Below are 12,958 nucleotides of genomic sequence, written 5' to 3' on the forward strand. Positions count from 1 at the left end.
CTTTGCACTCACAAGGTTTACAAAGACGTTAATGAGAAAATACGTCCCCTTTAATATTGTAGACAAAACTGTTTTGCAGCAGGTTTCTCGATACTTTAATGCTAAGTTTCCTGACTAATGTAATAAAATCAGATTTATTGATATTGAATCCTGTTTGTTAATAAATGAATGTACATTTTTGTTTGGCAGGATATGGCCATGCTGCTCCAAGCACTGATGGAGGGAAGATTTTCTGTATGTTTTATGCCCTGCTTGGGATTCCACTCACCCTGGTCATGTTTCAGAGCATGGGAGAAAGAATCAATACATTTGTCAAGTATCTCTTACACAGAATCAAGAAGTGCCTTCGAATGAAACGAACAGAGGTCTCCATGGCAAACATGGTCATCATTGGTTTTTTCTCTTGCATCAGCACCCTGTGTATTGGTGCTGCTGCATTCTCATATTATGAGGATTGGACCTTTTTCCATGCTTATTACTACTGCTTCATCACACTCACCACCATCGGTTTTGGGGACTATGTGGCTCTACAGAAGCATGATGCTCTTCAAAAGAACCCTCACTATGTGGCATTTAGCTTTGTCTACATTTTGACAGGCCTGACAGTAATTGGAGCTTTCCTCAACCTGGTAGTTCTGAGGTTCATGACAATGAACGCAGAAGATGAAAAACGTGATGCAGAGCAGAAAGCCTTGCTAATAAGAAATGGACAAAGTACCATCCGTACAACGGAAACCTCTGGGAACTTCCGGAACATGTATGCAGAGGTTCTTCATTTTCACTCCATGTGTTCGTGTCTCTGGTATAAGAGTCGCGAGAAGTTGCATTATTCAATTCCTATGATCATCCCCAGAGATACATCGACATCCAACACTTGCATCGAACAGAGTGATGCATCTCCAAATAGGCTTCCTGAAAATTTTTCAAATGGATGCGTCTGTAACCTACACAGATCTACAATTAGCTCTGTGTCTACGGGACTACACAGCTTGTCTGCTGTCAGAGGACTCATGAAAAGAAGAAGTTCTGTGTAATAATGTTGCAACTGATTGTTTCAGATATTGATGGATGTCATGTATATAATTAACAGTATCCACAAGTTAGTCAATTGGACCTATCCATTTTGTTTAATATCTTACCAAGCAAAAATAACAAGATGTTTATTCAAAAAAGTGGCATGCATAAATATCAGTTATGGTGTTTGCTTTGGGATTTATACTGATAAGTTTGAGAAAAGGTGCAAACAAACTGCCTAACACACTTGCAAATACAGGATGGAAACATTTTTTTTAAAGAACACCTGTATCTGGAAATGGTTTTAGAAAGCCACAGCTTGTCCTAATTAAATAGCACCTGGGATAAACATTTGACACATAGTCAACTGCGTTTAATAAATACCCTGATTCAATGAATCACCACTTATAGTATATAGATTTAAAGGTCTCAAATTGCTTGCAGTGTTATTTAATGGCAATACTGCTTGCATATAATGAGTAGTGTTGTTATGCAGTTCAGGATATCCAAATCTGTCAAAGCCAAAGCTGGTGTCACAATATTTACTTTTGATACCAGAGAGTGGGAGCATCAAATAAACTGGGAGTCAAGAGGAGAGTGGCAGGAGCTGGAACTGTAGGCAGGAGTCAGAGCTTGACTGTAACAGTTTGAAGCAGAGTTCGCCCCTAATGGCCCAGAAATTATACCCAAAAAATCTGGCCATGCATGTTTTTCAGGAGATTTCCAGCCCAACTAAGCTCCCAATCTGGCAGTGGTGCACTGCGCAGCTTACAAGATCCATTTTTTAAAATGCTCCAGCAGTTTTCTCACTATTTGCTGATGGGGTCAGTCAGCTCAGTTGGCTGGACAGCAGGTTCATGATGCGGAATGACGCCAACGGCGCGGATTAATTCCCGTACCAGCTGAGGTTATTCCTGCCTTCTCAACTTTGCCCTCGCCTGAGGTGTAGTAACCCTCAAGTTAAATCACCACCAGTCCGCTATCAAAGGGGAGAGCACCCTATAGTCCTCTGGGACTGTGACGATATTTATGTTTGCTAAACTCACACAACACAATGTGGCACTAATCAATAGAGAGGCCCTCACTCACCTGGGGGCTGCAGCACCAATCTTCAGTCGTGATTTAGTTGCAGCTCTACACACCTCCACACATCTATGGAAATGAGACCTGAGGCCCAATATTCGAGATGCCTTGGCCTTCAACATAGAGATTTGGGGCAAGGCTATACTGTCAAGACAATAATGAATAATGGTCATTTAGAAGAGAAATTAATCACAGCCTATGATCATTCATCAAGCAGCCAATGTGTTCAATAGAGGAGAAGGGAAAAATGTTTGAGAGAAAAAAAAAATATATTAAAATGCTGGAACAGCTGATAGGAATTAATACTTCAATGAATAACCATGCTCTTGAATTTTTTTACAATGTACAGCTCATTTTATGTACAACAGTGAGCAGCTGAGTTTAGGAAGCAAGGTGATATAATCAAACCAATGTTTGCAAACTCCCACGTATAACAAATATTTAGCTTGGAAAATTGCTTGTTATATGGTGACCATAACAAAATATTAACCCATTATTGACTAGTTCAACCCGTTTCAAATCAAAATCAAAACTTTCTCTTCCAATTTTTCAAGAATGACACTTTCTCCTGTTTTCTATCCAATTAATTTCCCATTACAAACTGGATGAGCTCATTCAATTATTAAATCTTATTACACACTACTAGAGAGATATTTTAACACCTGCGGTGCTCGTTTCTTAACTACTTATTGCCAACATTATTTGTATCTGCAGTGAACATTATAATAGGTCAAAGTTGAGAGGATCAAGTAAAATTGCAATCTAAAAGTATATATATCATCCATATATCCCCTATTGCACTGTTAGCTCAATAGGAATAAAACAGTACTTTGAAAACTGACATTTCTGGGATCTATTCAGCCATTAACAAGAGAAAAGAGTGGTGAATGTTATTGCCAGAGCCTTCTAAATGTGGACGGACCTGCTTGTATAACCAACATTTTCTCGATTTCATTTGTACTCTTTATCAGAACTTTGAAATGGTTCGTATAAAGCTATTTGTGATAGTACAACATATCATTTTATCTGGTTGTTAACAGTTGTACTGCACAAATGTGTGTGTGTTACTGCATATCTTAACGGTCACACAGTAGTGGTCAAGTTTCTAACCTCATGCTGCTGTTAGCACATCAGAAATGCATAACCTGAGAGGCTCCCTGCTGCAGTGTAAGTGCAAAAAAAAACCTGATTTAGTCAAACTATTTTCTATCATCTGAACATGAGTAAACTCACGATTAGCATACACTGCTTTGCTAATGCTAATAGAATATTGGGCTGGAAATTAAAATATATGTTCGCAAAGCGTTGAGAGTGAAGATTTGCTAGTTTATATTTTTCATATTTCATTCATGTTGTTACAGGTTCTTTCCCTGCTTGTTATCTTATTGATATAGTTCAAATTTGACTATGGAAAATACCACAGTGTCAAGGACTGGCATTAAAAGGTTAAAATCTAATCATCATGAAATTCTCTATTTAATTTTACTGAAAAAGGAGATATGCCCTTGGACTTCACAAGAATCACAGTGTAAGAGGGAAACAACAATTTATACAGTATGAGAAGAGAATGCAGGTCAGTTGCAAGTGGATTCTGGTAGAGGCATTGACATTGGAGAGTGCACTAGTTGAAGGTGACTGGCAGACAACTGCCGAGCATTGTTTGAAATTTAAACAAGGCAGCCTGACCCTGATTAGTCAAGGCATTGTCCTGGAAAATGAATCAGCAAATGGCTGCCACTTATTTCATATATCAGATTACTCATTACTCGTGTTGCTAATGCACAGTAGCAGCATGAAACAGCTAGATTCACCTGTTGCTCAGATTTTTTAGATACCTTGCCCTTCCAGTGTTATCTGAGGTAGGCTGGGTGCTTTTCTTGTCCATTCATGAATTTCGGTGCTATTGTGATGCTAGATACGTGGGTCGTACATCCCAACAATTGGTGGATCACATCAGATTGTCTCAGCCGCTGTTCTCAACAAGCAATGTAAAGACCATACCAACAAGCCAGTGCTTGTAAAACTGAAAACACAGGGCGCGATTCTCCACTCCCACGCCGGTTGGGAGAATCGCCTGGGCCGCCAAAATTTCCGGGGACGCCGGTCCGACGCCCTCCCGCGATTCTCCCAAGCGGCGGGAACGGCCCGGTCGAGTTTCACGGGCCGCAGGCCGGAGAATCGCTGGAGACACCCAAAATGGCGATTCTCTGGCACCCCCGCTATTCTGAGGCCCGGATGGGCCGAGCAACCAGGCCAAAATGGCAGGTTCCCCCCGGCGCCGTCCACACCTGGTCGCTGCAGTCATGGGCGGTGCGTGAACGCTGGGGGGGCGGCCTGTGGGGGGGCGAGGGGGGATCCTGCATCGGGCTTCACCTGGAATGTGGGGTGGCCCGCGATCGGTGCCCACCGATCGTCGGGCCGTCCTCTCTGAAGGAGGACCTCCTTCCTTCCGCGGCCCCGCAAGATCCGTCCCCCATCTTCTTGTGGGGCGGACTTAGAGAGGACGGCAACCACGCATGGGCGGGTTGGCGCCGGCCAACCTACGCATGCACGGATGACGTCCGTTATGCGGCGCCGGCCGCATCATCTATGCGGTGCCGCTTTTACGTGGGCGACAAGGCCTGGCGCGTGTAGATGACGCTGCCCCGATACTGGCCCATTGTCAGGGCCTGAATCGGTCAGGACCGGGGCTGTTCCGCGCCGTTGTGAACCTCGATGGCATTCACGACGGCGCGGCCACTTCGGCGTGGGAGTGTAGAATCCCGCCCACAGTTTCCAACATTAGATGTGATTCCACGATTGGACAACATTTGCTAAATAATCCACAGTATGCTAAGATTTATGTTGACAACCAATTTAGAATTGGCAGTTGGGCTCATAGCATGGCGCACTTTCATGTACTGGAGGCTACATATATTAATACCCAAGACCCTGTTCCTCGCAGACATAAAGAACATGTACACACATTGCACCTGTTTCAGCTAAACAAAATAAGTGACAGCCATTAGCTGATTCATTCCCAGGGCAAAGCCTTGACCAATCAGGGGCAAGCTGCCTGGTTTAAATGTCAAACAATATTTGGCATTTATCTGTCAGTCACGATTAACTGGTGCATTCTCCAGTGGCAAAGCCTTTACTAGAACCCACTTGTCAACCAATTTGCATTCTCTTCTCATACTGTATAAATTTTTGTTTTCCCCTTATATTTGTATTCTTGTGAAGTGTCCTGATGAGTGCAAGACAAAAACTTCAACATGTCTCTTTTCTCAGCAATGCTCAATTTCTGTTCTACCAGGGGACTATTCATTTTATTTTAATTTAGATGCAGTAATTTAGGCTGATAGAATCCAAAACTCTGAAAAATTGCACAGGGTTCCTTTCTCTACATTTGTCATTTCTATCTATTGGGTTCTGAAACCAATAAGGTGCACCTTAAATTTGTGTAAAATTATAAAGTGGATCATAGTGAGTCCTTTTTGCATCTCTCTGGATTTACGTTGATGTAAAAAATGGGAGAGTTTATAAGCAGACTGCTGACTCACTATTACCTCATTTTACATGATCACTCAAGGTTGAGTTCCACCGCAATGCCTCCAAAAATAGATGAACATGCACCGAGACTCGACAATGTTATACAGTGGTAATTTCCCATTTGGTTCTGTGATTTATTGTTAGGCAACACTATAAACAATAGGTTAAGGTTTGTGTGGTGGACACAATGTTAATTTGCATTTTGTCATGCATGAAATTTATCCCGAGAAACTGCATGTTATGTCAGATTGTTCAGATTACTTTCCTGTAATTTTGAAAGACAAACCTGTCTTTCTCTATTAAATACCAATTGAAGTGGTGTGCATTTCCAGTATCTTTGATACTTTGTTCATTCCATAAATCAAAAAAAATTCAAAAAATAGCAAGCAACCAAATACAAACAACAAATTTGAAGTTGAAACAGGAAAACAGGCCATGTATGAATATTTATTTGTTTAGCATATTAAAAAATCTACATAAGAGAAAATCACACCCTTGCACTCTCAACATGACATTTATAGATGGCTGCAACAGCAGCATGGCTGCGTCAGAAATGATTCAAACCTTTGCAGACAAACCATTTAGGTGACTCTGAGAGTCAATCTTCCCTCAAATCCATGTTTTGTCTGTGGCACTTGCCATACGGAGTTAGGAGTTATTTGAAATGCATGGCTGGCACAGCAAGAAATGCCTCCCTCCACTAATGTAAAATCCTACTCCTCCCACCACAAAAATGTGAATTAAGCATTCATGGGATGTGTCACAATTACAGCTCATGATGTATGTCTGCGTCAAATTCTAAAAGCATTTTCTGCGATTCTGACTTCTTGATTTTCTATCTTTATTTTATAACCTTGGCAGCACTGTGTGCCTAAGCTATAAATTTCACGTAGAATCAGTAAGGTACAACGCCCTTTCTCATCAATATATATCAGAAAATATATATATTTTGTACACACATATATATAATATGTATATTGAAAACTGGTCCGTGAATAAAATGTAGAATTAATATATTCTTCATCGGTTTGAAGCTTTCATGTGCATGAGTAGTGATTGACCTAAAACTAACTCGGGATCATATTAATGCACGTCATTCATTCCTAACCAGGTCGTATTCTTAATCTCCTGATTTTGAATCAGAAAATTAGTTTTCATCTAAGAGTCTGCTGCTTGCACTGAATTGCAATTGTTGTTGCATGATCTTGCAAAGTTAAAATATACGTATCTAATTCTGTGAGATTGCATTTTATCTCTGGTGGACTTATCCATAGCTTCCAGATGCTCAATACATTTTACATTTATTAAAACTGAGGAGAGCATATCTGTTTTGTACCCCAAGGGGAATAAGTACTGTTCGAAGTCCGGAGTATTTTGATACATTGTGCGATCATAAATCAAATAATCAAGGTAACAAAAAACAGATAGTTCATCTGTGCTATGTTTAATGCTGATGAATATTTATAATTTATTAATCATAAAGTATAGGTTGTGCGCTATTGCTCTCTATGGCCATGCGCATGGCTTTTCACTTTCCAGTGTTAGACATTTTGTTACATTATGGAATCTTCACAGAATCATGCCTCTCTTTAATGCTGAAAAAGCTTTGGTTCGAGTATAATTTGAATCATAATACTTCACAGTAAACAGCAGAGTGGACTTAGGCTTATAAAAATAAACACTTTGCAAGAATGCAGCCATGTCTAGCACCTTCCATTTCACAACTCAATGCAAGAGGAAGAAATAAAAGGTCTTGCCACTGTCCAAGAAACAACACTGTTCAGCGACCAGTGGGTTACAACTAGACAGATAGACTTTACATGGAGGAAAACGAGAGGGGAAAACAAAACATTTTCTATTTTATTTTAGAGCTTCAGCCATGTAAGATGATGTTATTGAAACATACACATCTCTGAATTTGTAAATTAAATCTAGTATTCAAAATTCACAGAATGAACTAATCACATTATTATTGATGACTGGCTCAGCTGCAGTCTCAGTCAATGACGACCTCAATATGTATTGAATAGGGATAAGTTACTACAGATACATACATTACATTCCAAATAGTCTGCTAGATGCATCCTGTAAATTTAAGATGTACATAGAATAAAAAATAAAATGATGTGAATAGGTTTACAGTTTAAAATCTGCACTCAAAATATATTAATTTTTAAATATATTTACATATCCAGTGATCATCAACACAATTGTCTACTGTGTCTTTTTTGTGTTCATTTGGCTTAAGTAAATCACTATTTAATTTACTTAGTTGTTTACATCATCAATATTAAGCAACTATACTGTACTATGTAAGATATATTTTCTGTTACATTGAGCTGAAAAGATTTATAATATGATTAAAAATTTAGAATGTGTAAGTTAGTAAGACTTGAAAGAAAATAGCTAAGTTTAATTTCAAGTGTAAATATTCAATAATTGATACTGGTAACAAAAATGTAAACTATTAAAGCTGCAGGGATCATATTGTATTTTTTGAGAAAAATAAAGTCAAAATGAATCCAGAACTCTCAATATATGACGAGCGTGGCATGAGAAATGGTGCAAAGAGTTTTTTTACCAGAAGCTACTCACCTTAAGATGCTAAATATTTGTCTGATGGATGACCCGGCTTATTTGGAATCAATTGCATCAACCTCTTTCCCATTGTCTTTCCTGCAAGTACAGTACACTATCTGTGCTTAATATGTAGGGGCTTTTCACAGTAACTTCACTGAAGCCTACTTGTGACAATAAGTGATTATTATTATTATTATGTATTTATAATTTCCCGGCCTTGGAGTTTGGCATCCTTCAAATATTTTATTTTGCCAGGAAAGCAAGGTTGTTAGCAGTAAAAGAGAAAACAAGATAAACCAATCAGTTTTGATTACGTTGGGTTTTAACACCCTGAATATTAATACGGGTGTCAATTAACTCAGATGGCAAGAGTGTGGCGCAGAATAAAGTTAACAGTGTGGCTTCCAGCCCTGTACTGGCTGAGGTAGTTCTTGCGGGCTTGCCTTCTTGCCTTACCCCATTGTGATATCATGGCATAAGGCATGAATAGCAACCCTTGGACAACAAGGATGCTGCATAGAGAGAGAGAGAATATTCACAAAGGAAGAAAAGACTGAGGATCGAAGAGCTGAGTTTGAGGAAGACCAATGCAGATTACAGGCAGGTTCTTAATTTATGCTAAAAAGTAATTGCTTATTTGATTGATGTTAATGTAAATAAAAGTTGCTTCTATTGGGTAATCGTTTGGGAGTAATCAGTCCTTAAAGTTGACAGCATGTACTGGTAAATTAACATCTGTATTTCAGAGAATTATATGAGTTGCCAATAGGGGGTCTTGCCTACTGATAGCAAAATTCTGGGCTGTGCAGATCTAAATTTATGATTTGAACTAGAGGTGGCTGCAGCGCCCCACGGATAACCTCATAGAGTGAATGCCAGAACTGCATTTTTAATCTGGCAGTCTTGTGTCCATTCCACCACTTTCTCTGTACCTGTGTAGTCAGATATTGGTTCACTTTTACTTAATTTGAAGGTACCTCACAACTATTAAAGGTCAACAACGTATCACCTTAAAGTGTGTGTTCAGATCGATTCATACAACATCATCTTGTACACTGAACTCAATATTGAATATTTGAATATAACTACAGGAACTCACAAAGGCCAAATTCTCAGTAATTCACTTTCAGTTGCTGCTGCATATTTAAAGCATTGATTCATGCTAAAGGAACTAAGGTGGGTTTAACGTTTGCATGAATTTTGCATGAAAAGGTGTTTTAAAATTATGTACTGCCTCTGAAAATGCCCTCAAGCATAATCAGTTGAAAACCTGTATAATGAGGCACAGTAAATCACATCTTGTCATTATAAATGTACAGTGTATTTTTCTGTAGAACTGGGTGTGAGATCATCCAAGTTATAATAGCAATAATGAACAGCAAATTGTACAATAATTGATATATGTATATGTCAACATTTCTTGAAGTACAGCAAGACAAGGCTGTGGGCACGCACAGGACAGTGAGATAGGTTTTGTGTGCCCCAACAAAGTGTTGGCATAGCAGACGGATGAGATAAATGATCATCTTCTGTACTTAAAGATGCTATAGCTCGATAGAAATTCAACAATTAATGCACAGTGCTCATGTTCATTATTGTTTATGAGCTTTTGCATTCCAGTACACATGCCCTCTAACTGCACTGCATAATGGCGATCTGTTACCCTACGGTATTTGTTATTATGAGGCATATTTCCATGATGTACTGGGCTAACTGAACACATTTAGACTTGTCTCACTCTATGTTGTACATAACTCTACAGATAATGCTAGACTATCTGGCTTCGTGTGTACCGTTTCTGAATAAACTCAAGATGGTTTGTGCTATACTTTGTTGTAAATAAAATTCTTAGTTTAATAAAAATGATTTGCTGAAGAGTTTTCAAATGAGTAATTTATTAATAGATATTCTCTTATTATTAATTCACTGCAGATACATGGAGATACCTAAAAGGGCAACAGAACAATAATTTTTGATAATCAGGATCAGTGACTAAAAATGTTTGACGTTACTTTGTTTAGAGAGGCACTAACTTCATAAGAAAACAGTCACCCTGTTTGGACAAGAGGAACCATGGATCACTTCCTTCACAAAGCCATCCCATACAACTGGTCTAACAATGTATTTGTATACGTTTTTTAAAAAATGAAAAAAGAAATGCCAACCATATATACATCGCGGGCAGCACGGTGGTGCAGTGGTTAGCATTGCTGCCTCACGGCGCCGAGGTCCCAGGTTCGATTCCGGCTCTGGGTGGAGTTTAATGGGGCTGGTTTAGCACAGTGGGCTAAACAGCTAGCTTGTAATACAGAACAAGGCCAGCAGCGCGGGTTCAATTCCCGTACCGGCCTCCCCGAACAGGTGCCGGAATGTGGCGACATTGAAGCCTACTTATGACAATAAGCGATTATTATTATTAGTATATATGATTATTTTTTACTTACTCTATTTTGTCAGTGTTTGCAATGTCAGAAACAAGATAATGGCCGGGATTCTCCGATCCCGCGACGGGTCGGAGAATTGGCAGGGGGGGTGGGAGGCGCGAACCCCACCACGCCGCTCCGATGCCGGTCCGCTGATTCTCTGGACGGCGAAGAATCGTGCCTAATAGGGCCGTCGCGGTAGCCGTGGCACCGGTCGGGTGGCGTTGAAAGCGCCCCCCCCCCCCCCCCCGGGCGATTCTCCACGCTCAATGGGCTGAGTCCCGCCAGCATCGTTTGCGTATGGTCCTAACCGGCGGGACCTCGGCATTCTGGCTCCGGAGGCCGCCCTGGTGGGTGGGTGGGGGATGCAGGGAGATCCGTCTCCAGGGGCGGCCTCCACGGTGGCAGGCCCGTGATCGGGGGCAACAGATCGGCGGGCGGGCTCATTCAGGGGGGCGTCTATGTTCCTCCGCACCAAGCCCCTGTAGGGCTCCACCATATTGCCTGTGGACTGGCACGGAGATGGCCGTGGCGCACATGTTTAGGCCTTTCCACAACCGCCGAGAGTCTGTCTGTGACTCTAGCTTGGTTTGATATTCTCTCTTGGCATCTTGGATGGCTTTGTGGAGGTCGTACCTGGATTTCTTGTATAGGTGAGGGTCGTCTGACTTGAATGCCTGAGACCTGTCCTTCAGTAGGGGGGTCAATCATGAGCCATGGTTTCCGGTTGGGGAACGCACGTACTGCTTTCTTTGGCATGCAGTCGTCCACACATTTGCTGATGAAGTCTGTGACGGTGGTGGCATACTCATTTAAGTTGGTCGCTGAATTCTTAAATATGGACCAGTCCACTGTCTCTAAGCAGTCATGTAGGAGCTCTTCTGTTTCCTCAGACCAGCACTACACGACCTTCTTAGCTGGATTCTCCTGCTTCAGTTCCTGCTTGTATGCTGGGAGAAGGAGCACCGTCTTATCGTCTGATTTCCCAAAGTGCGGTCGGGGGATGGAACGGTAGGTGCCCTTGATTTTTGAGTAGCAGTGGTCAAGAGTGTTGTCACCCCTGGTGGGACAGGAGATGTGCTGGTGGAATTTTGGCAGTACGCTCTTGAGGTTGACCTTGTTGAAGTCTCCGGCCACAATGAACAAGGCCTCCGGGCGTTCTGTTTCATAGTTGTTTATAACTGTGTAGTTTGTCCAGGGCCTTCTTCAATTCTGCCTGGGGTGGGATGTAGACCGCTGTGATAATGGCCGAAGTGAACTCATGTGGAAGATAGTATGGGCGGCACTTCACGGTCAGGTATTCCAGGTCCGGGAAGCAGTAGGTTGCCAGGGTCGCCACATCCAAGCACCAGGAGGAGTTGATGAGGAGGCAAACCCCTCCACCCTTCGCTTTGCCTGATGACGCGGTACGAGAATTGAGGACGCGGTACGAGAATTGAGAAGCCTTCAGGTTGTATGGCACAGTCCGGTGAGGCAGGGGTGAGCCATGTCTCTGTGAAACAGAGCACGCAGCAGTCTCTTACTTCCCTCTGAGAGGTAAGTCTGGCGTTAAGCTCGTCCAGCTTGTTTTCGATCGCTTGGATGTTTGCCAGGAGTATGCTGGGGAGAGGGGTCTTGACACCACGTTGTTTCAGTCTCACCTGCAGACTGCCACGTTTCCCTTGCTTCCTCGGTCGGTGGCTGCGGCTGGATGGTCCCGGGATCTGATGGGAGAAGTCTGATCTTGTGGAAGGTAGGTGGTTGCGACTGGCGGGGTCCAGGGTGCTGGTTACGTTTCCGGGGTCGCGTGAAGCAAGTTATATGAAGCAAGTTAGTGCATTTCTCATCAGTTGCACCCTTTGGGGAAGCAACAAAATGTAACATATTAGTATGTTAATTTCCTTACATCTGAGTGCCTTTCTTTAACTGTAGGCAAATATACTTTGCAGTAAAATTTATGGTTTCCATATCTGCTAATTCTCTTTCTCTGCCCATCTCCCTTTGCACATTATGGATTAGGCTACAGGATAATATTTGCTCAATAATTTCCCTTTTTAGTTTTCTCCACATTATTAAAATGGGCACTTATCCTCCAGTCTTCAGAAGGATTATCCAACTAAAGGCTTCATTGGTAAATGTTTCTCATTTCCAAGATGACCTGACATGCTGTGCATTTCTTGATTCCCAGCATTTGCAGCTTCTACTTTATGTTAAACACCTGTGCACAATTCATCTGGAATTTTTGGAGATCCTCCCAAATTTTCTACCATAACTGCAACAGAAGATCAGCAGAAATCCTGAAGAAATAACGGGCGGATTTCTCCCCCCCCGCCCCCCCCACCCCCGTG

At 41.6% G+C, this 12,958-nt stretch overlaps 1 protein-coding gene across 1 annotated transcript in view; it reads left to right on the forward strand.

Annotated features, from left to right (window-relative positions):
- LOC140410825 (potassium channel subfamily K member 3-like) overlaps positions 1-4,389 on the forward strand; it is a 172,437-nt gene extending 168,048 nt beyond the window's left edge. Inside the window, exon 2 of the mRNA XM_072499497.1 lies at positions 190-4,389. Within this exon, the coding sequence (XP_072355598.1) occupies positions 190-1,034 (845 nt within the window). The 3' untranslated portion in view covers positions 1,035-4,389. The remainder of the gene's footprint in view (positions 1-189) is intronic.
- The last annotated feature ends 8,569 nt before the right edge of the window (positions 4,390-12,958 follow it).

Source organism: Scyliorhinus torazame, chromosome 4 (genome assembly GCF_047496885.1).
Source record: "Scyliorhinus torazame isolate Kashiwa2021f chromosome 4, sScyTor2.1, whole genome shotgun sequence".
In the NCBI taxonomy this organism is placed as follows: Eukaryota; Metazoa; Chordata; class Chondrichthyes; order Carcharhiniformes; family Scyliorhinidae; genus Scyliorhinus; species Scyliorhinus torazame.